This window comes from Coregonus lavaretus, assembly GCF_964263955.1.
Source record: "Coregonus lavaretus genome assembly, chromosome: 17".
Lineage (NCBI taxonomy): Eukaryota > Metazoa > Chordata > Actinopteri > Salmoniformes > Salmonidae > Coregonus > Coregonus lavaretus.
The window spans coordinates 21,205,305-21,230,327 of record NC_140004.1 but is presented as its reverse complement, the minus strand read 5'-3'; the positions used below and the strand labels follow the sequence as shown (position 1 = coordinate 21,230,327).

Genomic DNA, 25,023 nt, shown 5'->3' with positions numbered 1-25,023 from the left:
ATGAGTTCTATTGGTTACGACCCTTACTTTCCCTCCTCTTCCCACAAGAGGAGGGTGACGCTGCGCAGTGGAGGGTATGGAGGTAGTGCAGGAGGAATGACATCCAGGTCGGTGTATTCCAGCCTCTCTGCCCCCCTCTCATCTCATGGGTCATCCCGGCTGCATTACCCAACATACAGCCGTAGCTCCTCCATGCTGCTGTCTGACCCCGGCTCTGTGGCCACTGCTGAACTGGACATCAGCCAGGCGGTGCAGGTCAGCACTGAGTTCAAGGCCGTGCGGACGCAGGAGAAAGCCCAGCTGCAGGATCTGAACGATCGCTTTGCCAGTTTTATCGAGCGCGTCCACGAGCTGGAGCAGCAGAACAAGCTGCTGGATGCTGAACTGCTGATCCTCAGGCAGAGGCATGGGGAGCCCTCCCACCTCAGGTCCCTGTATGAGCACGAGATCCGCCAGCTCCGTGCTGCTGTGGAGGATGCCCGCGATGAGAAACAGGCTGCTCAGAATCACAGGGACCAGATGGAGGAGGTGCTGCAGAGTCTGCAGGGCCGTTATGAAGAGGAGGTAGTCAGCAGGGAAGAGGTGGAGGGCCGTCTGATGGATGCCAGGAAGAGGGCGGATGAGGCCGCTTTGGGCCGTGTTGAGCTGGAGAAGAGGACAGAGACACTGCTGGATGAGTTGGCCTTCCTGAAACGTCTCCATGAGGGGGAGATAGCTGAGCTGCAGACCCAGGTGCAGTACAATGCCCAGGTGTCAGTGGAGATGGAGGTGGCAAAGCCAGACCTGTCCGCAGCCCTCCGAGACATCCGCGTCCAGTATGAGAAACTGGCACACCGCAACCTCCAGTCAGCCGAGGAATGGTTCCGCAGCAAGGTGAGTGTGATGACAGAAGGCACCGCCCGCAACACAGACAACGTTCGCAGTGCCAAAGAAGAGGCTGGGGAGTACCGGCGCCTGATCAAAACACAAAACATGGAGATTGAAGCCTGCCGTGGGATGAACCAGTCCCTGGAGAATCAGCTACAGGAGGTGGAGGAGAAACAGAGTGCTGAGATCGCAGCCCTACAGGTCAGTGCCAGAGCAGCATGAATGAAAATTTAACCTGTCTAAATATCTGCATTAGTAGTGTAGCAGACTCTGCTGAGCCTAATCCTTCAGACAAATGCGCACAATGAATATTCTACAGAAATGCTATGTAATGCATCCTTTACATCAACAAAGTAAGTTTTGGCCTATAGAATATGTGGTTTGGTCATGATGTTTGGAAAAACTTTTACATATATCAGATATATATATAATAAACACCTCATTAATCATATTACACCTTTAACATAATAAATGATCTCTCCAAAATAGGAATCAATTGGCCAGCTGGAGGACGAGTTGAGGACAACTAAGAATGAAATGGCTCGGTACCTGAAGGATTATCAAGACCTCCTGAACGTTAAGATGGCTCTGGACATCGAGATAGCGGCTTACAGGTCTGTAACTCATAAAATTAGACATGCATGTTGTGTCTACTTCACAGAGAAGAACTTCCTGCAGAATTTTTTAACTATACCATTACTTTATGATCATAGATTGGATCATATGTATTTTACAGTTTTTTTTAAATCAACTGAGTGCCAACCAGGGCCATCTCTTGTGATCTATGTATCTATTCTGTTTCCAGGAAGCTGCTTGAAGGGGAGGAGAATCGCTTCAGTGCAGGAGGACCAGGGGAAATGTCTAGTGTCTACTCCCAAAGCCTGTGTGTTGCCCCATCCTACAGCCGCCCCATGTTCTTCATGCAGTCCAGCCTGAGCTCTGGTGCCCCCTACCCACGCATGTACAGCTCATCATTTTCCTCTGCGGATGAGATTATAGCTGCCAGTCAAGCACAGCCTGCTGAGTCAAGTCCTCAGGAAGAAGAGGAGGAAAAAGAGGAGGAAGAAGAGAAGGTAGAAGAGGAGAAGGGAGTCGAGGAAGCAGAGGAAGAGGAAGAAGAAGAGCAAAAAGCAGGTCAGTGTTGTCTAGAGTTTTAATGAATGTGCTTTCACTTATTTTTCTTGAAGGTTTTGAATTGTCAAGTTCAGCGTCTACAGTGGTTAACAACTAATCACTAATTGTCGCTACAGGTGACAACGGAGATATGGAGAAAGAGGAAGCAGAGAAGGCTAACGAAAATGGAGAAGATGGAGGAGATGAAAGCCAAGAAGGAGGAGATGGAGAGGAGGATGGAGCCACTGAAACAGAAGAAGGGGATGATAATGGAGAAGAGGAAGAAAGCAAAAAGGAAATAGAAGTGGCAGAAGAAAAAGAGAAGCCAAAATATATAAATATTTAAATCAAGAATGAATGGCACATTGAGGTGCTCTACAAATAGATCAGTTCAGTTCAGTACAATCAATCAGGAAATCACTGTATATACAGCAGAGGCCTTTATGTTTGAGTGCAAATAAGCGGTATGGCTGTACACTGAGTGAAGCTGAGCATGAGAGTGTATGCATGTGTGTGCCAGCAAGGTGCTTTTCAGAACAATAAAAAGCTAATACCTATATATGAAATACATCAAAATAAATGCAATATGACTGCTTAATTAATGGGTGCGAGAAACGAGAGAGAGCATATGTGGAGTTTTGTGAGCAAATACTGTATTGTATTAGCCTGTGGAATATTTGTTTAAAAAACCTATGTGCTTTTCTGTCACCACAATATGCCTATAAGAACACCATTGTGTTCAATACTTGATTTGAAATGCCTTGATTTGTAATGCCTTAGACAAAATCTTCTTAGTGGGATCCATGATGTACAGTACTGAACACAAATAAAGACATGAAACATGTTCATCTAAATAAGTGAATTGTTGGTATTATTGCACTACTCAATTCACTACTACAACCTTGTCACTTATGAAGTTACTACTCATTTTCATGACTGACTGGATGAGTCAGCAATACGTGTATGGAGTGTATAGATAATAGCATTGGTGAATCAGGATGTTCATTTAGAATAAAAGGGACGTGTATTAGAACAACTGTTTCCTTTATAGGTTGGTTGATAGATTATGTAATTTCTCCACAATGTACCTACTACCTGTATGTGTCATCTGAGAGACGCCCTCTTAGATGGCCCTTTGATAGACACTGAACAAACTTTGGAAATTGCTGATAGTTTCCCACCTTGGTAGATTGTAAAACAATAAAGAACAGTTGGCAAAGATAGAATTAAAGACATTTTGGTTTTATTTTTTCAAATCGACGGATAGTAAGTAGAGACCAGGAGCCTTTGTGTGCATGTGTGTGTGTGTGCGTGCGTGTGCGTGTGTGTGTGTGTGTGTGTGTGTGTGTGTCCTCCTCATAAGGTCCTGTGTGATCAGTGAGCTGACATGAGTGTTTTTCCTGCTGGCTCACTCTCCTTCACATCACTAGCCATAAATCAGAAGCTTTATGACTCAGCGAAGGTGGTGCTGCACCAAAGAATCAGGCCAAATGTCTACTGATGGAGGACGCCAGCAGAAAGCAATTCCATTAGAGAAACACGAGAGTAAAATCTCACTGCATTCAACCTTGACAGAGGACGGTCTGTTTTATTCAAGACACTATTTTTGCACCACTGGTGGCGGAAATGCACAGCCATTCATACACATACAGGAACACTGTATGCATGCTAAATGATTGCATACATACTGTGGGCTATATGTGACTATTCATATCAAGTTGAATTTTGTGGCTGTGTATCCCCAATAAGGAGAACACTTGTTCTTTCAAGGATATCAGTTTTACCTGACAGGGACACAGAGAGTGTCTTAATTTCTGCTGTGGCTATAAATCTTCTGACTGCTTGGCTAAAGTTCCCTCTCTTTAGTGTTACTATTATTCTGAGATGACAAACGGTTTCTCTACCATCCTCACTCTCTCTTCACATTTGTATTCATTTTATTCTCCAAAACAGTCACACAGACTTTTATTCATTTATCATTCATGGCATAACTCACACTATGCTATATACACCAACAATTGGACTACAGATGTTACAGAGCTCTGAAAACGTAACTAACTTAGCAGTAGAACTGAGGAAAAAACCCAACAAACATGCAGTCCTCTATCTGTTTGACCTTTGGCCATGTTACATACAGTATTAGAAAGCCATCGCCCCAAAATCTGCAGCTGCCACCTCCCTCTTTTCCACTCTCTAGTTGCTCTGTCCTCAGCTCACCCTATCCTCTGCAGCTCCTCCCTCCATCCCTCCCTTTCTTCCTGAAACAAAAGAGAGGGCGTAGCAAGGAGTGAATGAGGAGACAGCATGTGTATCAAACTGATACCAGCACATATTATCTGTATAAAAAAGACTACAAAAAAGGGAAGTTAACAAGTTGGGCTCAACGTGTTGTTTTTGAAGGATGTAATTTTACAGCTTCATATAGCCACAAGGGTAATGTCCCTCAGCAAACATAACAACTCAAATCACCACCTGATTTGCTGTTAGGAAAACAATGTAAATGTCAAAGTGCTGTATTGTGTATATACGTTTTTTTAAAGGAAACAAGAGCCCCATTCTATTCTATTTCATACGAAAGGTTTTGTAGGTGATATTGTACAATATACACTAGTGAAATAAATGTATGTTGCTGGGATATTATGGAATTTCACTCAGTCACAAAATGTGCTTGAGAGGACTCTGCGTAAGTCTCGCCACTGATCTGCTACCCTCTTTCGGAGCAACAAAGTATTAGGAGGGGGTTGTCCACCACCACCTCCCCTTGAGGCCTCCCAATAGTGCAGTTCTTTAATTAAAAACATGGCATGGTGGGTATGTGAGAAATAGACAGCATACAAGTTACCTATAAGAAAAACTAAAACCTCTTTGACATATAATTTCATATCTTGTACATTTAGTTGGATTTTGAAGATTCAGTAAGCAGCCCCTTCCCTGTGGATGATCATTTGGGTCAAAAGCATGGAAAATGTCCTCTAAACGTTTGGGGTACCCCTCCTCTACTTGATGATCAGACACATCAAACCCCCACATTTAGAAAACGTACATTCTAAAATTCAAAGAATATAACTACAAACCCTCTTATTCCCCCAAAATACCACATTCACTTGCCTTGACAAAGCCATTTGCTAATCTTTATGTATTTCAGTACACACTGACAAAATGACCGACCTGATGACCTTTAAAGAAATAGACCAGTCGATGCTGGTGGTGAAATATTGCTGGGTCCAGTGGTCCTGTGATGCCGGGAAACCCTGCGAGATCAACTTCTCATCAGAGTCCTGCAAATCACTAGAGCTCCAGAACTTAGTGCCTGTGAGAAACAAACAGCAGCAGGTTATACTGTTCTTCAATCTTGCATGCTACAATTACATTTGACAGAAACCATACAGAAATGTCTATATGGCAAGCAATCAGTGTTTAATGATGTAAATTGGAATGAAGCTTAATGTTTCCTGGTCAGGTGATATTATATGATGGTTTACCTTAAAAGAAGTAGACCCTGTCATGGTCATGATTCCATACATGTAGGTGAGCATCTACTCTGTCCCGAGGAAAGTCCGTTCCAGCCCTGCTGCATACTCCTGGAGTCGCCCCGGCGAGGTCTGCCTCTGTGGTTGTCATACAGCCAAAATCGACACTGGCCAGTAGGTAGAAGCAAAGTGATTACTATACTGTGGTTTTGTATTCTCCCAGTGTATGAATACATTCTGTTTGCATTTACCTTATATTGTACCTAAATAGTGACCTTTTGTGCACATTACCTACAATATAGCTGTTGGATGGCCTTTCTGTCCTCCCAACCCATCTCCATAGGGTTGCCATTGATGGGGTACAGAGGGTGCATCCCTGAGTCAGGGAAAGACAAGTGGGGTAGTCCCAGTACATGTCCTGTCTCATGCAGCAAAACCTGCATTTAAAACACAACGCTAAACATTGTGAATTTCACAGCACACTAAGACATGTGTATGTCTGTAACGCTGAGTGTGTACTGTACCTGCAGCAGTTTGACCCCATGGTCAGATGGAAAAGCACTGTAGAATGTATCATCATCCAGAGAGATCTGTCCTGACTGGGTTGTCTGTGCAACCTCTCCTCCTGCTCCATCGAACAACAAAGGACAGCCCAGGTGACGTCCTGAAGAGGGAGGGTCAGAAACACAAAAACACACAAACCAAAGGGAGGCTGGTCTGAGCACATGAATGAGGAACACAGAAAAAAGTTGATTCAATGTTTAAGCACTACAATGGAAATACTATAACCTTGGGGAACACCAACTGGGCTATGAATCATACATGTGTCTGTAATTCCTGTACCAAAGCCTAGGCGGATATCAATCTCTGCCCCAAGAGAAGTGGGTCTTCCTTGAAGGAGAGGGGATTCACCTCAGCCCAGCGCTTGAGGGCCAGAGCTATGATCTGCTGCTGCTGCTGGACAGGCAGGTGGCTGCTGAGGCCCTTTGATAGCAGGCACCACCTGAGCCTGTGTTTGGCATAGCCCGGGCATGGGGCCCAGGGATCCACCCGGACCCTGAGTGAGTTTTTGTCTGTGGTACCTGAAAACCTGATATGGGCTTGAACCCACACCTGGATCCTCACTACTCATAAGTATTTTACCCTCCTTGGTTCACTGGAGAGATGCAGAAACATCCTTGGGAGAAGGGATCATATAAGGGATCACTGGTGAACTCATGATCTTATCTTTGAACAGATGGTTGGAGGACAAGAGTTGTTTATGATCGTCTTCTGATGCAGATGCTTTATTCACAGCCACCTTGTTGACAAGTAAGGAACACACCAAACAGTGTTTGTAGCTCAGGCAGCCTTTACATCCCAGCAACAATATATTGCAGTTAGGCCTCTGACATGGAAAGAGAAGGGAAAACATGCTGCTTAAGACATACTGTAGTAGGACAACAGTTGCCTCTTTCTCAAAATCACCATACATCCATTTGGTAGACAATATGAAAACACCAATAGTTAAGTACTATTTATCTCTGTTTGATAATCATGTACAAGTGTAATAAGTGATATATGTTAAGTTATGGGATGGATATGGGGGGTGACATCTGCCCTCCTCTTTTTGTTTACCTGTCCTTGTTCTGTATATCTTATTTTGTATTATTTATTTTTTACCTATAACTCTGGGTCTTTTTGTATCTGTCTCCTATTTTATGTTTATATAAGAATTGCATACTTGTCTTTTCTACAAAGTACCTATACACCATTATTGTGTGTGTTCAATAAAAAATATTTGAGCAAGAAATATGTTAAGTTAATTTTGGTTTAGCACAGTAAGCCAGCTGAGGCAGAGCAGTGAAGACCCCACCAGAAGGAAATGAAAAGAGGATTGATAGACTAGCCAGTAGAGACAATCCTTCCAGCCTCATCTCTCTGGGCTCCTTTAAGGCTGTCTACTCTCTCCAAGCTCTCTTTCCCTTGAGACCCCAAGCCAGTGAGAGGGATTGGTCTTTATCCCCTACCATCCTGGCACTACCTCTACTTGTACACCTGTTTCTGTTAACCTTGTATCCCAAAGCACCTGCACACTGCTGGAAAGACAAACGAATCACCATAGTTGTCCAACACCACAGATAGGGGTACAGTACTCACCTTTCTATCTGTTTACCCCCGTCTCTGATCACCATAAAGGGTGTCTTGTTGTTTGACGTGATAGAAGAAGAGGTCATAGTCATGCTTTCTCTCCAGGAGCTTTTAATAAAAGCAGACCTGGCGTATGATGCAATCTGATCTAACTAGAGCATTGGGTGAGAAGGGGATGAAGAGGCTACAGGCAGTTCTGCTAATTAGAGCCTGACTGAAGGGAGGAATGGACACACGTCTGTCTGCTTGACTGATTCATCGACTTACACCCTATCGACACCAAACTGAGATGCCAATACATGTCATGCTTATATAACGCTTACATAAAGCTTGCACCTGAGGTGGTAGACTGTTCAGGAAACAATCCTACACAATGGTCTCTTGAGCCTACATTTGTCTCTCATCAGCATTATTGAGATTTTAGGAATATCCCCTCATAATACCATGACTCAAGCACAAGAATGTAATCTGAATAGGATGTATATGTGTTTGACATAGAGATAGATAAAGGACTCTAGTGCCCAAAAGCCTATTTCTGCATTGGCAGCGCCATTGTGGACTTTCACCATTTTTAAGTAGTCAACTGGGTGGGACTTCCTATAGGTTAAGGAAGGATAATATAATTCCATCCAGGTCATCAGGAGGGATCAGCCAATTAATTATACTTGTGAGTAAACATTCCATAACTGCAGGTGGCAGTAAATTGCCAACTTTGGCTTTATATCTGTTCAAACAGTACGCTCCAGGTGGCAGTATTCACCCTTTCAGTTTGTTTATCAACTCATAGAAGTTGTAGAAGAAGAAAATTGACTAATTAAAAATGGAGATGGCCTCAGTGGTGCTGTCCGAGCGCTCACATATGCCCTTATGGAACCGATACAATGAAGAGTCCTCTATCATTCTCTATGGTGTTTGATAGTAGTTGTATTCCACTTGCTGAGTTTTTGTTTTGCAATTCAAGAAAAATAATGTTGTAATAACAAAAGTCTGTCACATGATGGCAATATTGTGTTCCTTAGTCACTCACAGCTTGCAGAATTCCTTTTCATTTGACTGGTTTTTATGTCAAAGGATCTTTTAAAAAAATATAATATGCCATTTAGCAGACGCTTTTATCCAAAGCGACTTACAGTCATGTGTGCATAAATTTTTTACGTATGGGTGGTCCCGGGGATCGAACCCATTACCCTGGCGTTACAAACGCCATGCTCTACCAATTGAGCTACAGAGGAACACATTAAAGGAATCCATTTGTGGTTGAGATTATATTTGCGGAAGGTTTTAACATGGCAAAAGTGTAAACCTGAATATGACTAGAGATCTGCAGGCCTAGTCTAGTTCTTTACTCTATGCAAAGTAAGGCCTACACTGAATGATAAACCTAAGAATACACAAATCACTCTACCAAAAATGCTTGGATCAAACAAAACCGCGTCAAATTAATTAAATTATTCAAAAGACCTTGAGTACATAAACCGCTCAATGTATAACCACGTTAGTGGTCCAATCTTTTAATCACTTACAGGTGTAGGATCTTAATTTGACCAGTTTCTCACAGCAGGAAAATAATCCTTCAGTAACCGGAAATGTGAATTATTGTGTGGATTATAATTCATAGTAATTTTTGTAGGGGTTGATACATGTTTATTTAGGGCAAATCAAGTCTGAAATTTTAAAGTGCAAATTACAAACTTTAGAAGCCTTTTTAAACCTTGAATACACTAAAAGTTTGCATTTCCTTGCCATGCAGGACATTTCCTGCAACAACGAGGTGATCAAATTATGATCCTGCACCTGTAGATGAGGCAGCTTGGATGAGGCAGACATTGAGCAAGTCATACAAAGAGAACAACATTTCCCAACATAAATAAACCTAAATGCTGTACCAACATTGGTCCCACTTTACAATAAGTGTCCCTAATACCTATATATTTACATGGTAGGCAGTACAGTGTGTACAGTGCAATTACATTGTAGGTACCTTATCGGTATCTGATTTGTGTAACTACATGTTAAAATGTTTATATGCATTAGATTTGTAAAATCAAACTTAAATTAATTGTAGCTATAGTAAATCTTCTCTCAACACCAAATTATTGTTTAAGATTAGGCCTACTCAGTTTTTTTTATTGTGACTTTATTTGCAAATTCTTTGTATTGTGCATGCCACAAACATGGATAGCAGTTGTAAGTGCTATGCAAATGTCTACCAAAACTGTACCAATAATTCCTCTACCATGTGAAGTGAGACCCAATCATTTTTGGGAGAATCTACTTTTAGGAGTTGAGGGCTGACTACTAATGCCCTCTGCAGAATCAAATCAAGATATATGTTGTGATGGTTAGCAGAAACCAAATACTGTATAATGCTAAAAATGTCATAGCAATTGCACTGCCCGAACCATTGCGAATTGTACATGAGAACAATGACAGAGCAAAATGCACAGAGAAATAACCATAAAAATAGTGAGAGCTAAATCAAGCTGTCAAGGGGAAAAACAACGTCAATGGATGGCTAATGGTTATTGACAGCAACATTTGGTTGTCTAGTGCTATCAGCAACACATGATGTGAAGACAAAAGGCTAAGTAGAATAACAGGCCTGATCCACTAAACAGCTGCATCGGTGGGGAGGGGGATGGGGATGGGTAGGGGGAGGGGGAGGGTGGGGCCCGGGGAGGGTGGGGCCCATTGTCATAAATAAAATATCCCAATCAATGCACGTATTGATGCAAACTTACACAGACAAATGCATGAATGGTAACCTCAGACAGACTCATCCTCTAAAATACAAACACTGTGTGTGCACCTGATGATGATCAAGTAGGCTACTGCAATCATTTTCCACATGTTATTTAATACATACACACACGCACACCCTCTGACAGTGTCGACTGAGGCCGTTGACAACGGGTTGATTCCTTACATTCCTGACCTTGAGGAAAACAGTCAATGGTTGAATCACTTAAAATCAAAAGTAAAAATCATTTGAATCAAATAAGATTGAATCAAATAAGATATAGTAACGTTATGCCTATTGTAAAACAAAAGTAGCCAGAATATGCTCTATATCAGGGTGGCAGGTAGCCTAGGGGTTAAGAGTGTTTGAATCCCCAAGCCAACTAAGTTAAAAAGCTGTCGATGTGCCCTTGAGCAATGCACTTAACCCTAAATTGTTCCTGTAAGTCACTTGGGATAAGAGTGTCTGTAAAATGGGTAGGCAACTAGATTCTGCCGCCGGCTGATTTTTGTTTGAGCGGGGCCGGAACATAATTATAATAATTTGTACACTGCAAATTGACCACAACTAAGCCCAAAATGAGATTGTATTTGACAATAACAATAATTTCATACCTTGATTACATTGAGACATGATCACATCTTTTATTTTATTTGTTGGAATACTAGGGAACAGATTTCCTAAACTAAACTCATTTTTAACAGATTTCCTGGTGATTTTACAGTCTTTTTTGACCAAAACTAAAATCCCCAAAATCACTTGGAAGTTTTGGCCCACAGGCGGCCTCTGGCTGACTACATGCTGGCCTATATTATAGTACACTCATTGTCTGCATGGGTCTATAAATGAGACCTCTGCTTTGTTACAGACCATTGCTCTCTCATGTCAGCCTAACTTTATCACATGACAAAAATGTTGCTACGACAACGAAAAATGTTTTATACTTCTAATTGTGGCTATCACCCTTTATTTCAGTAATGTGCCCACAGTTTGCTTTTGCACCATGGACTCTCATGGTGAAAGGTAGCCTACTGTACACTATACACGGTGTGGTGTAGGTGAGTTTCTCTAATCACTTATTTGAAGTTTGGTTCTGTTGTTATGTTACATTGATGTAACATTTGCCACATTTGTTCAATTGAATGATCGTTGAAATTAGGCTACGCGTCGAGGTGCGGCAACGCTTGCTGCTGGGTTCAATTGCATAGCGCCCTAGTTTCTCCCCTCCCCCTTTTTGAAGTCATGATGGCGAAACTGTAGTGTTCAGGACGAGAAGTGTCCCACCCGCCCAGCAGTTCATCTATTTATTTATTTATTTATCATTTCACCGCAATGACCCGCTGGATTCCAACTAAAAAAGAGAAATATGGCGTTGGTAAGTTAGACAACTATGTCGTCTTGTTTACAATTGGGTTATAGGCTATTACATTTGGAAGTTATGTAGCTAGGAAGCTTTAGGAAAAGGCGAAGTTAAGCTACCTTGACTGTCACACATGTTGCTTAGGAATCACTGAAAGAAAGTGAACGTTGATTAGACGTAAATACGTTTGGTCAGCGTGTGCTCTTATACAGTAACAATCCGTAAATCGAGTGGTTTGACTCGAAAGTGAGCCTTGCTACACGTTGTGCGTAAAGTTTGTGTGATAGACAGCTGAAACTTTCTTGCTGTCCTATACTGTAGCCTTAGCATAAATATAGGCCTATAGTTGGAAATTTGTAAGACATTGTGATTTTAACATATCATGAAAAAAAAAACAAGTCGCGTAGCCTACATGAGTCACTTTAGTTTAGGCATACTGTGTGTATGTGGATACACGCCCTCAAGGTAAATCAAAACGAATGGGGAACCATTTCAGAGAGTATGATGACGTCAGTAGGCCTATAATATCGCAATTGGGTACCTGTTGTTTTTGTATTTAACCAGAAAAAGGCAATTGGGACTCTTTTGCAACCTGGACCAGGGGTGCGTTCAGTATGTTTTTACGATTTGGAACGGTGCTGTACTGAACAACCAGTTGAAAAACGGGGATGGGTTGGTTGGGCAACGCTATTAGCATGGCCATTGCTCTTTAAAAACGTCACTCATTGTTTCAAGCCACACCCACCAAACGGGAGCACACGTACCTAAAAAAAATCAGTGTTCAAGAACGATTTGTGGAAATGTGTCGTTCAGTACAAACCATTCCGCAACGTAGCAAACGTTCAAGCGAACTGAACGCACCTCTGGCCAAGAAGGCAGCAGCAATCAATACATCACACAATTTAAAAATCATACATTACAATCAGCAACAACTCGATCCAGCCTACAGGAAATATTAACACTACTCCTGTCTTGTACCAAACGAGTCTTGTACCAAAGTTTTAAACACATTGAGGGGCAATACATTTAGGTTCTTTGGTTGATATCACTGTATCAAGCAATAACACATTTCATAGATTCTTACAAAAACATGTGGAAATTAATCAAATAATATAATCTGGTTGTTTTTCCTCCATTGTTTACAAAACATTGATGTGTAAATATAATAGTTCTACAGATATCTGGATTTAGCAGGACAGAAAATAACCCTAATGTACAGTATGTTAATTTTGTTCTGACACTAATTTGGGTTTAAATTTTGTTTGAACATGGATATTGGCATCATTCTAAAAACAACAATATTCTAGTAAGGAATGCCCTTGACTCAGCTTGCCAGCCCCCAAAGTAGCTAGCATACCTCTGTGGAATGTTGTGTTCAAGTTCCTGTTCATCTTTTGCTATGTTTGGTAAAGACCACAGACAGACATGTCATTTTCGCCAGGGCACTGAAGTCATACTTTGTATTGTTGCTGTTCCACTAAATGTTTTCCCCATTTTGAACATGACAGATGACTCCATGCAACTGGGTATCGGTTTGTTCTTATTTGGGTAGATACAGTTTGAAACAGACACTACCTTTAGTTATGTTTGTGTAATGCTGATACAATCAGAACATCCTTGAAGCTTGTTGTGTCCATTGCTGCTAAACCCTAGTAGTATTTGAAAATAAGACATATCCCTCACTCATAGAGTAGCCTAATGTCTGTGATACATTTACTTGTATTTCAAATGTAGTCTACCAATTTGTACATTTGTAATCATCAAGATGCCAGTGATAGTGTAGAGGATGTCATTGCTATAGAATGAAAAATTAGACAATTTATTGATATAAATGGACTATCAACACTCATCAGAGCACACACATTTCAGACAAACAAACAGGTGTAATGGGTTCGTACTCAAAATGATGTCGCATAAAGCTTACGTCATTATTCAATGTTTACAATTATTTTCACTGCATCAGGGATAGCGTACACAGACGTTTCGGCTTTACAGCCTTCTTCAGTGTGTAGGTACAATCATGAAAAAAAAATCTAAACAGCATTTGTAAAGAACAACAGATGAGCAGCAGGTGCTTCTAATGAGGGTTGCCACTCATCTGCCAATCAGGGATGTGGCTTTTCTGGTCTACCTGTATACAAATTAGTCACAAAGAAATACAGAATTATAGGGTATGGGATCGGGCACGGAGGGCAACTCACAAATCAATCACCCCAGGTTTCCGCTCACCTAAATACATAATATCAATTAATGAGATAGTCCACCACAAAGGACATCAGGCAAAGCCATTCATAAATATATGGGGCCAACTCATAAATGAAATGTGAAATCTGATATGGACAGTGTTCTTGTATAACAGTCTAAATGTGGCTTATAGGAAGGAGGTGAAATCTAATTCTTTGTTTAAACTGTGTGGAGATACAGAATTTAATTTATATATCCACATGGCTTCTCTTTGGAGTAATTTGTTGTCATAGTCAGGTCCTCTATGTGGTGGATGAACTTTTTCGATCCCGAAGCAGCGCAATTCATTAACATAATTATTTTGTTCTATGAAGTGTCTTGCAACTGGCGAGGTGATATCTTGATGTCTAATAGTGGATTTATGTTCTCCAAGATTACTTTCAAGGCACGGGATGTTTTTCCAATATAAATCTTATTACAGGAACACTGTAACATAAATAACTCCTTTTAGTAGTGCAAGTTATACATTACTTTATCTCATAGATCCTAGTTGTCTGAGGGCATGCAAAGTTAGAACATTTCCTTATGGTGCTACAAGAGGTACAAGCTCTACAGGGGAAGCATCCTTTCATGAATGCCTATTTTCTCTCTCTGACCACATCTGATTTTAACCAATATGTTTGATAGATTTCTTGATCGTTTATAGGTGAATAAAGGTGGATTCTGGAAGGCAGAATTTAAAGAGGAGTCTGATGATAATATGTGCCAATGTTTATTGACAATAGACTTGATGCCATTACGGCTATCATTGAAAGTATGTATATAGTTTACAGAAAACTGTTTCTTCTGTTTTTGTTGGGATTTATTAAGTAACTGGCTTCTGTTCAAGCTTTTAACTTGTGTTTGAGCTTAATCAAGCCAGGTATCGGGGAATCCTCTCAAGCGAAAATGCTCAAGGAGGGAATTTGATTGTCTATCATATTCTTCCTCTGTGTCGCAGATGCGACTCAGTCTATGAAGTTGGCTTACTGGTAAACCTCTTTTTAGAGGAAGGGGGTGATAACTATCAGCTGTCAATATAGTATTTTTATCTGTAGGTTTTCTGTAAACTGTAGTACTTAGAGATTGTCCCTTCTTTGTAACAAGTACATCTAATAAATGTATAGAGTTAATGTTATTTTCCATAGTGAAGGAAATTGATTGTACTCTAGAGCTATTGTAGTTAAGAAATTCATTTAATTTAATTTCGGAACCGGTCCAGATCATCAAGCAATCGTCTATATAGCGGGTCCAATATTTAACATGATCTTTGTAAGGATTATTTACATAATTAAAATACATTTGAATTTCCCGACACGTATTTCAATCTGATTAGCTCAGATTATAGAGAGCCGGTAGGATTTTGACGAGAGGCTGTCTGTGTGTGTTGTTTATATGTAACCTGCCAGCCAGGGATGTCACAGTTTGAGGCGCAAAACAGTGGGAAGGAGCTGCGCTAGTGAGCCGTGCTAAGGCACAGACATAAGCGCTTAGCGGTGACAGTATTGCTGCATCACAACATGCTTGGCTTGATTTTTTTTCCACTGGCAGATCTCTGCTGTTGCCAGCCATGGCCCTGGACACAGTCAAAACTATGTCAAGTTGGTGAAACGGGCCATTGTCACTCTCTGCATGACCAGAGGGAGATGTCATTTCTTTGGTTCTTTTTTTTTTATATAAAGGCTATTGTTTCTGAGTTGGCAGAGGGAGTTTTAAAGTGGAACTGACAGCATTTTAGCAACATGAAATGTTATTAAAATCTGTTCATATACACCCCCAGGAAGAATGACACTTTTAAAAACATTTTCTGACAAGCAAGCACTTACATATGGTAATTTTCTAGTTTTCATAAATTATTAGAATGTTTGGGAATTACAAATACTAAAGCATTTGTGGAAATTCTTTAGCAATATAGAGTGGAAAAGTGGCCGTGCGTTTGGACAATGAATAGATACTGCAGTAAATAAAACCAAATAAAAACATGTCTCATCCAGGACCGGAGTCTACTCAGACCGGTGCACCATAGCCAACCAGAGCCACAGTAGGCCTTTATGCAAACAAGCCATTTACCACACAGGCCTGCCATCATTCACTTTGAACTGGACTGTGTGTTTACAGGCAGTTACAACAGCCCGATTTTAGATCATTAGAACGCATTCACCAAAAGCCACAAAATACACCTGAATGGATTTCTGCAAATATGTCAATACCACGGGAGTCCTCTTACATTTGGGAACGTTACAGTCCTATTGATCAAACAACCATGAAAAAAAAAGAAGCTATTACTTTTTTTGCCTACATTTACTGACACCGGTCATATTTAGCGGATGTTGCAAGTTCGTAAATTCATCAGTTATTCTACGCTCTGGCACACTGACGAGAGTGCTCTGAAATCAGTAGATATTGGGAGTGAATTTTCGAACGCAAGAGAAATGCTAACTGGATAAGTCGTTCAAGTTCTTGCTAGCTAACCAAATGACACCTGCATCTCCAGCTGTGTATAGCCACTGAAAAACAAGGGGAAAAAGTCAGTCACTCACCCTCCAATGACATGACATCCTCCTAGCAGCTAGCTAGCTAACGTTAGGCTCCGTGTTTTTAGCTTGCTACATAAATATATATACTTGCCTATTAGCCACGTTATGACTTACTTGTGATCATTGCTCTTGCTAGTTTGATTGTATTGACATTCCCAGCCTTAGTTACATTCGTCCGTTTTTGTCCAAAATATTGAGTCATTGAAACTGTATCAGTGCATCCTGAATGGGGGCAGCTGCAATATTTCTTGGACTACCAAGAAATGTATTGGTGAATTATATGAATAATGCATTGAACTGCATCCATCTATTCTGCCAACAATGCCTTAGTGTATGTCATGGAATGTTGAGTCAAATAGAACCTATTTTTAAAACCTCTTATAAAGTTGGTTTTCTAGCATAAACTGGGAATTTGATATTTGACTGATATTATGATATGTCAGTTTGTTTCATATCTACAAAGTAGTTAAAACGCTGTCAGTTCCACTTTAACTACGAATAAGGAAATGTTTTGATGAGGTTTGATGCCATGCTGAATTATATTATTTCCATCCTCTATAGGCCTGAATGGCACCACTCTCTGCTACAACATGACTTAAGCCAGGGGTGTCAAACGTACGGCCCGCGGGCCGGATCAGGCCCGCAAACGGGTTTAATCCGGCCCGCGAGATGATTTCAAAAAAAATAAAAAAATAAAAGTATAAAAATGCGCTGCAATTTTTCAATAGAATAAACTGCTGTTCCAATTGCGTCCACTGGATGGCGCAATAGCAATTGTGTTAAGCAAGCAAACTGTTTATACCGGGGCAGAGCAAGTAGGTCAAGCACGTGCAGCCAATGAGCTACTTTGTTTTGCCCGCAATATTTATTACGGCTTCTACTTTTAACATTATGTGCTTTGGCACCCTCATTGCCCCAATATGTCTCTGTCAAAAAAGAGAAAAGTGGACGCAGAGTGCAGAGTGTTCCAAGAAAAATGGTCATCCTATTTAATCACGGAATTGAATGGGAAAGCTGTATGTTTGGTGTGTTCAGAGCATGTTGCAGTGCTGAAAGAATATAACCTTCGTCGCCACTATGTGAGTCTTCATGCCGACAAATATGACAACTTTCAAGGACAGCGGAGATGAGAGAAGGTGAATGAACTGTTGGCGGGTCTGAAGAAACAGCAGTCTGTGTTTACTCACAGCCGAGACATCAGTGACGCTGCAGTGAAAGCTAGCTACCTCATTGCTAATGAAATCGCAGTGGCTTCAAAACCATTTAGTGAGGGTGAATTTATAAAAACATGCATGATGAAGGCAGCGGAGATTGTGTGCCCTGAAAAGCGGCAGGCTTTTTCAAATATCAGCCTGACAAGAAACACAGTTGCAGACAGGATTTCCGATCTTTCAGTGGATTTGGACAGCCAGTTGAAGCAAAAAGTAAAGTCATTTATTGCTTTTTCGGTTGCAATTGATGAAAGCACGGACATTACAGATGTTGCACAACTGGCCATTTTTTCATCTGCGGAGTTGATGACACATTGACCGTCACCGGGGAGTTCGTGGAGTTGGTGCCGATGACAGATACAACGACAGCAGCTGATATTTTTACCGCACTCGTCGGCGCGCTGGACAGGGTCGGAGTGGACTGGTCCCGCGCTGTCAGCCTGGCTACAGATGGTGCGCCCTCAATGATCGGGAAAAAAGCAGGCGTTGTGACAAAGTTCAGAGAGAAAGTGCAATCTGCAAATGGAGGACGTGATTTTTTGACTTTTCACTGTATTTTGCACCAGGAGGCTTTGTGTTGCAAGTCATTAAAGATGGATAACGTCATGAAGGTGGTCATCCAAACTGTTAATTTCATCCGATCCAGAAGCCTGAATCACCGTCAGTTTGACAGCCTTCTCAGAGAGAAAGACCACATCTATGGCCTGCCATACCACACTGAGGTAAGATGGTTAAGCCGAGGTGCTGTGCTGAGGCGTTTCTTTGATTTACGAGAAGAAATTGAACAGTTCATGGAAGAAAAGGGCAAACCAGTGTTAGAATTTCATTCCGCAGAATGGATGCCGGACCTTGCATTTATGGTGGATGTTACAGAGCACCTGAATAACTTGAACAAACAGCTGCAAGGGCGCAACAAAGTTGTCACGCAGTATTATGACAGCATACGTTCTTTCAAGTTGAAGCTGTCATTGTCGGAGACGCAACTTGCCGGTGGTGATGCAGCTCCCTTCCCCGGTCTGAAAAATGTGTGCGCGACCCAACATGTGGCAGACATGAAGCGGTTCAAAGATAAAATAACTGGACTGTTACGGGAGTTTGAGCAACGCTTTCAGATTTATGTTTATATGTTTTTATGTTGATGTGCTATTGTTTTTAATTGATTTTATTTTATTTGTATATTTAACCTATTCTTGACTCTGTGGTTCTTGCACTTGTTTGGGGAACAGGATTTCATTATTTTTATCTACATTTCTGCCTGAGAAATGACACCCTGATATAGTTCTGTGATCTGTGAAACAGTTCTGTTAATCACTGAGGCATTGTGTGTTTGTGTGTTCTTTTTCTTTAGAATTTTCAAATAAACTTGACGTGTTTTATGATTAATAGTGATGTTGTGCTTGTACTATTTTGGACACACTGTCCTCAGGCTCCAGCTTTATGTTGTATGTTGATCGTATTAAAACAAAGAAAACAATCTGAAGTTGTTGTTTTTAAGTTATATATACCATGATTTTTCCGGTCCGGCCCACTTGGGAATAGATTTTCCTCCATGTGGCCCCTGAGCTAAAATGAGTTTGACACCCCTGACTTAAGCCTATCAGATCTAATTTGTGTTGTCCTATGTAATGTAATGGTAATGAGCGATGTCAGATAATCTCAATGTTGACAAAGCCATACACAGCCATGTGGATGTTTTCTCTTGTCTTGTTGATGTTCTAATCTGGATCCTTATTGTTTGTTGATATTAGGTTCGTTGTTGTGTGCAGGAGGATCACTGTACAACTGCACTATGAAAAAAACGGTATTTGTAGGTCTTTCAAAAGATCATAGTGGATAAAGATCATCATAGTGGATATATAACTTTTCCAGATCTACATATTCAATTAATACTATTTGTTCTCACAGAACAAAGAGCAGTGATGAAAACTCACCTATTAATTTGGATTTAAGGGGAACTGCAAACTATTAAATGGGAAGGATACATATGGAAAGGGAAGGATGCTTATGGAAAGTGCATGTTCAGTTGTGAGGTATTCAGAGGTGTGATGAGCAGAGCCAGTTGAAGCGTGCAGTGAGATCTAGCCTCCGGCAACAAGGATTATCACCATGCAAGTCAGAACAGAGCTCCTCGCCTTGTTCCTGTTATAGAGGGAAGATAATGCTGAGTACTAGGCTATGAAAGTGTGTCTGCAAGTCATGACAAGGAAGTGCGTGCGCGGAGAGAGCCAGAGGGGGAGAGAGAGCATACTGTGCTGTGTGAATTGTCTCCCACTCGTGTCCTTCAGAGAAAAGGAGGGAGGAGGGAGAGACGGAACCTTGTCCAGGAAGACACTTAAGTTAAATAACTGAGGAGAATCGAGGGGAGGGCACTGTGCTGACCCAGTTGGCTGCAGTATGCCCTGTATAAAGTGACCTTTAACCGACAGTCTCCTTTGTGATTTAGAAATAAATAATACATGATGTCAAGCCCCTCCTCTCACTCCACCTCCCTCAGTGTGGATGTTGTAATAAACCTGCGGGGGGAAATTCCACTTACTCCACCCAACACATAGCCTCAGGTATTGAAAAAGAACAGGAATAATGTCAATCATCTCTTTATTTAAAACGTGAGTTCAGGTTGAATCCTAAAATCCTAATCATGAATACATGCACATACTGTACATGTATTAGGATATAATTTAGAGTAAAATGATGTTCCAAGAGATTGAGGGCCCTTCTATTAAAACTGGGTTTCCAGTATACGGCCAACACCGAATTCCTCTTGCACCACGAGAATGCACCTGTAAATTCATTCAATGCATAAAACAATGTTTACTCTTACTCAAACGTTCTTTTTCACAGCGCAAGAAATACCTGACTACCATATACCTTTATCAGATATTACCAGGGAAAAGGCCAAAGTCTATAGGCTTTGCTAGGCTCTTCATATCATTTTTCTGTTTTTACTTCCTGTATCTTGAGCTTGCTGGGGATTGTTGTTTTGTGTTTATGTGCTTTCACATAGTAAGACTGTCATAATAAGACTGTCTCTTTTTTCTCCCCCGCCTGTCAATTCTCTCAGCAATTTATAACTATGACTCCAGAGGCGAGCAGGAGCTGTCTCTCCAGGTGGGAGACACTGTACATATACTTGAGACATTTGAAGGTGAGCATGAACAGTCTAGCCTTACTCACATACAACAAGCTGTCACACGCTAAGGAAAAGTTTGCAACACTCTGGAACTTTGTAAAACATTGAACCAAGGCTGTGCTCAATACCAGACATGCATTGAAAATAATCTGCAATGTTTAATGAAATGCTCTTGAAAGATAGAAGAGTCAATATCACCATCTGTATCTAGTTTGCCTTCTTCTCATTGGTCTTATCTCTGTTGTATTTATCCCTCTATCTCTGTCATATCTCTATATCAATCTCTAATCTCCCCAGGCTGGTATAGAGGTCACACATTACGGGACAAATCACAGAAGGTATGGCAACCATACATCCTTTCATAGTGTTTCATTGAAATAAGAAAATAGTTTGAAGAAGAGGTTTACGTTTCCGTTTCATCTCATAGGGCATTTTCCCAGCCTCGTACATCCACCTGAAGGAGGCTAAAGTTGAAGGGACAGGGTAAGGTGTCACTCACTTCATGTCATGTTATTAGAAATGCATTGTATTTGATGGGATATCTGGTTATTTCTTTCCTTCCCCCTTCAGCCAACAGGAAATAGTTATCCCAGGAGACCTACCATTGGTACTGGAGCTCGGTGCCACTCTGAGGGAATGGGCACAAATATGGCACAACCTTTATGTGGTACGTGGAGAATAATGGTTTCTTATCAATCTCCCTACTTGCATATTTTTCACATTAAAGAATTCACTTGACCCTTATACTGTTATCACACTCACTCTGTTTGGAAAAGTGTGATTCTGTAAGTCTGGGTGGCTGTGATGATGACTGTTTGTTTGACAGAACAACAAGACAACTCTGTTCAGGAACGTACAGCAGATGGCCTACTGCCTCATCGAGTATAGATCTCAGATAGTGTCGGGAACATTGCCCAAGGATGACCTTGTGGAGCTCAGGAAGAAAGTCACAGCTAAGATTGATTATGGAAACCGGTATGAATTGTACTCTACTTGAATTGCATTGTGACATAAACGTGCTTGTAAAGTTTTATGTGACTGAGTCATTGTGCGAAGAATATGCCCTTATAAATCCGTCTAAAGCTATATTTGATGCTTTCTGTACAGGATTCTGGGTTTGGACTTGGTGGTGCGAGATGACGCGGGGAACACTTTAGATCCGGACTGCACCAGCACAGTCAGTCTGTTCCGGGCCTTTGAGACTGCATCCCGCAGTATAGATGACAGAATACAGGAGGAGAAGGCATGGACCAGTGTTGTTTTTGTCGCTCATTTGTCTCTATGACTAATACTGGTTGCGTAGTTAGCCCTGCCGGTGCGTTGTGTTTGTGCTCATACAGTGTCTCTGTGGCCCTCTGTAGACCCGGCTGCAGAACCTGGAGATGAGGCGCCAGTCCCTGTTCAGCACAGTGCACACCTACAGTCTCTTCGTGAACCTCAAGAACTTTGTGTGTAACATCGGGGAGGATGCAGAGCTGCTTATGTCACTCTATGACCCTGACCAGTCTGAGTTCATCAGGTCAGACATCAATGCATTCAGTTCATTGCATTATAGTAAACCAGATAACATCACGGCCAAAATGGAGGCGAAAGAAACCCACACCTATTTAGGCGAGGTGCTGGCTAACGGAGTAGAACACCTATTTAGGCGAGGTGCTGGCTAACGGAGTAGAACACCTGTTTAGGCGAGGTGCTGGCTAACGGAGTAGAACACCTGTTTAGGAGAGGTGCTGGCTAACGGAGTAGAACACCTGTTTAGGAGAGGTGCTGGGTAGCAGAGTAGAACACCTGTTTAGGCGAGGTGCTGGCTAACGGAGTAGAACACCTGTTTAGGAGAGGTGCTGGCTAACGGAGTAGAACACCTGTTTAGGCGAGGTGCTGGGTAGCAGAGTAGAACACCTGTTTAGGCGAGGTGCTGGCTAACGGAGTAGAACACCTGTTTAGGCGAGGTGCTGGCTAACGGAGTAGAACACCTGATAAAGAAAAGGAGAGTCGCTCACTCTAGGAGCTCAGATGCAATAATCTAATAACCAACGTTTCGACAGAAAAGCTGTCTTCATCAGGGTATAATGACAAACACTGCGGGTCACTAGTTTATATAGTGTCAAAGGACACACACAGGTGTCTGTAATCATGGCCGGGTGTGGCCTGATATCATTGGTTAATTCACAGATAAACAGAACATACAAAAAACATGAATAGATAACATACGATCATAGATACAACTTGGCTACATAGGCCCACAAACATTTACAATGAATAGCAAAATCACAATAATCACAAGAATTGCTTCAAATCAAAGTCTACGTTGAGACCGAAGGGAGCAAGGGTCTTTAAATGAAAGATCCAGGCAGCCTCTCGTTTTAACAATAAGTTGTCGAGGTCACCCCCTCTCCTAGGGAGGGTGACATGTTCGATGCCGATATAACGTAGGGACGAAATCGAGTGGTTCGCTTCCAAAAGGTGGGCAGCAACTGGGTATGTCGAGTTTTTGCACCTAATGGTGCTACGATGCTCCGAGATTTGTACTTTTAATTCGCGCTTTGTTTTACCCACATAAATAACTGCCTTAGTGGAGCACGTAATAACACCTTTGTTTGGGGGTGTTTGAAGGATATACATTTGTAAGTGCCATTTCATTGAGCGCAGCCATTACACTTGTAGTTTCCATCTGGTAGAGGCGCAAATAGACGTTGTGCAGGGATATTTAGGGGTGGTAAATCAGAGTTTACCAATTGATCTCTGAGATTTCTGCCCCGCGAGAATACAACCAAGGGAGGGTCCGAAAATACATTACTGATACTGTCATCGGATCTTAGAATGTGCCAATGTTTGTGAACGATTCCCTTAATTTGTTCAGAGCACTTTGAATAGCGTGCAGTTAGAACGCAAGAATGCTTCTTTTTGCGAGACTGTCCTTGAAAGAGATCAGGTCTCGATTTGTTTTGAATTTTCTCAATGGCAGTATTAATCTGACCATTCTGTGGAAACGTTGGTTAATAGGTTATTCAATGATTGCATCTGAGCTCCTAGAGTGTGCAGCTCTCCTTTTCTTTATCAAACATCACGGACAATACCATTTTCTGACACCTTAAAGAAGCTTTTATCCCATAATCATGTGTATTCCATGTCGCTTATATGCATATATTGCATAACATTATATCGCCCTTTTGATATATTTATGCATCTTGTCACCGAAAAGGGTTGTTACAGAATGGCTATAGTGAGGTACAGTGGGGAGAACAAGGATTTGATACACTGCCGATTTTGCAGGTTTTCCTACTTACAAAGCATGTAGAGGTCTGTAATTTTTATCATAGGTACACTTCAACTGTGAGAGACGGAATCTAAAACAAAAATCCAGAAAATCACAATGTATGATTTTTAAGTAATTAATGTGCATTTTATTGCATGACATAAGTGTTTGATCACCTACCAACCAGTAAGAATTCCGGCTCTCACAGACCTGTTAGTTTTTCTTTAAGAAGCCCTCCTGTTCTCCACTCATTACCTGTATTAACTGCACCTGTTTGAACTCGTTACCTGTATAAAAGACACCTGTCCACATACTCAATCAAACAGACTCCAACCTCTCCACAATGGCCAAGACCAGAGAGCTGTGTAAGGACATCAGGGATAAAATTGTAGACCTGCACAAGGCTGGGATGGGCTACAGGACAATAGGCAAGCAGCTTGGTGAGAAGGCAACAACTGTTGGCGCAATTATTAGAAAATGGAAGAAGTTCAAGATGACGGTCAATCACCCTCGGTCTGGGGCTCCATGCAAGATCTCACCTCGTGGGGCATCAATGATCATGAGGAAGGTGAGGGATCAGCCCAGAACTACACGGCAGGACCTGGTCAATGACCTGAAGAGAGCTGGAACCACAGTCTCAAAGAAAACCATTAGTAACACACTACGCCGTCATGGATTAAAATCCTGCAGCGCACGCAAGGTCCCCCTGCTCAAGCCAGCGCATGTCCAGGCCCGTCTGATGTTTGCCAATGACCATCTGGATGATCCAGAGGAGGAATGGGAGAAGGTCATGTGGTCTGATGAGACAAAAATATAGCTTTTTGGTCTAAACTCCACTCGCCGTGTTTGGAGGAAGAAGAAGGATGAGTACAACCCCAAGAACACCATCCCAACCGTAAAGCATGGAGGTGGAAACATCATTCTTTGGGGATGCTTTTCTGCAAAGGGGACCGGACGACTGCACCGTATTGAGGGGAGGATGGATG

At 41.6% G+C, this 25,023-nt stretch overlaps 2 protein-coding genes across 3 annotated transcripts in view; both read left to right on the top strand.

The window, feature by feature from the left end:
* On the top strand, window positions 1-2,326 carry LOC311144501 (neurofilament light polypeptide-like; the record flags this gene model as incomplete). The annotated part of the gene is made up of 4 exons (XM_084180527.1): window positions 1-1,068; window positions 1,357-1,481; window positions 1,673-2,001; window positions 2,118-2,326. The coding sequence occupies 4 exons, from the start codon at window positions 1-3 to the stop codon at window positions 2,324-2,326; spliced, it is 1,731 nt and encodes a 576-aa protein (XP_084036653.1).
* A 9,215-nt stretch (window positions 2,327-11,541) lies between these two features.
* The window catches only part of LOC311144817 (dedicator of cytokinesis protein 5-like), a 32,478-nt gene continuing 18,996 nt past the window's right edge, over window positions 11,542-25,023 (top strand). For both annotated transcript variants that reach the window (XM_084180961.1, XM_084180960.1), the window contains exons 1-8: window positions 11,542-11,695; window positions 20,713-20,796; window positions 21,079-21,119; window positions 21,209-21,264; window positions 21,352-21,448; window positions 21,608-21,756; window positions 21,889-22,024; window positions 22,143-22,300. In XM_084180961.1, coding sequence (XP_084037087.1) covers window positions 11,653-11,695; window positions 20,713-20,796; window positions 21,079-21,119; window positions 21,209-21,264; window positions 21,352-21,448; window positions 21,608-21,756; window positions 21,889-22,024; window positions 22,143-22,300 — 764 coding nt within the window. In that variant the 5' untranslated portion in view covers window positions 11,542-11,652. The remainder of the gene's footprint in view (window positions 11,696-20,712; window positions 20,797-21,078; window positions 21,120-21,208; window positions 21,265-21,351; window positions 21,449-21,607; window positions 21,757-21,888; window positions 22,025-22,142; window positions 22,301-25,023) is intronic.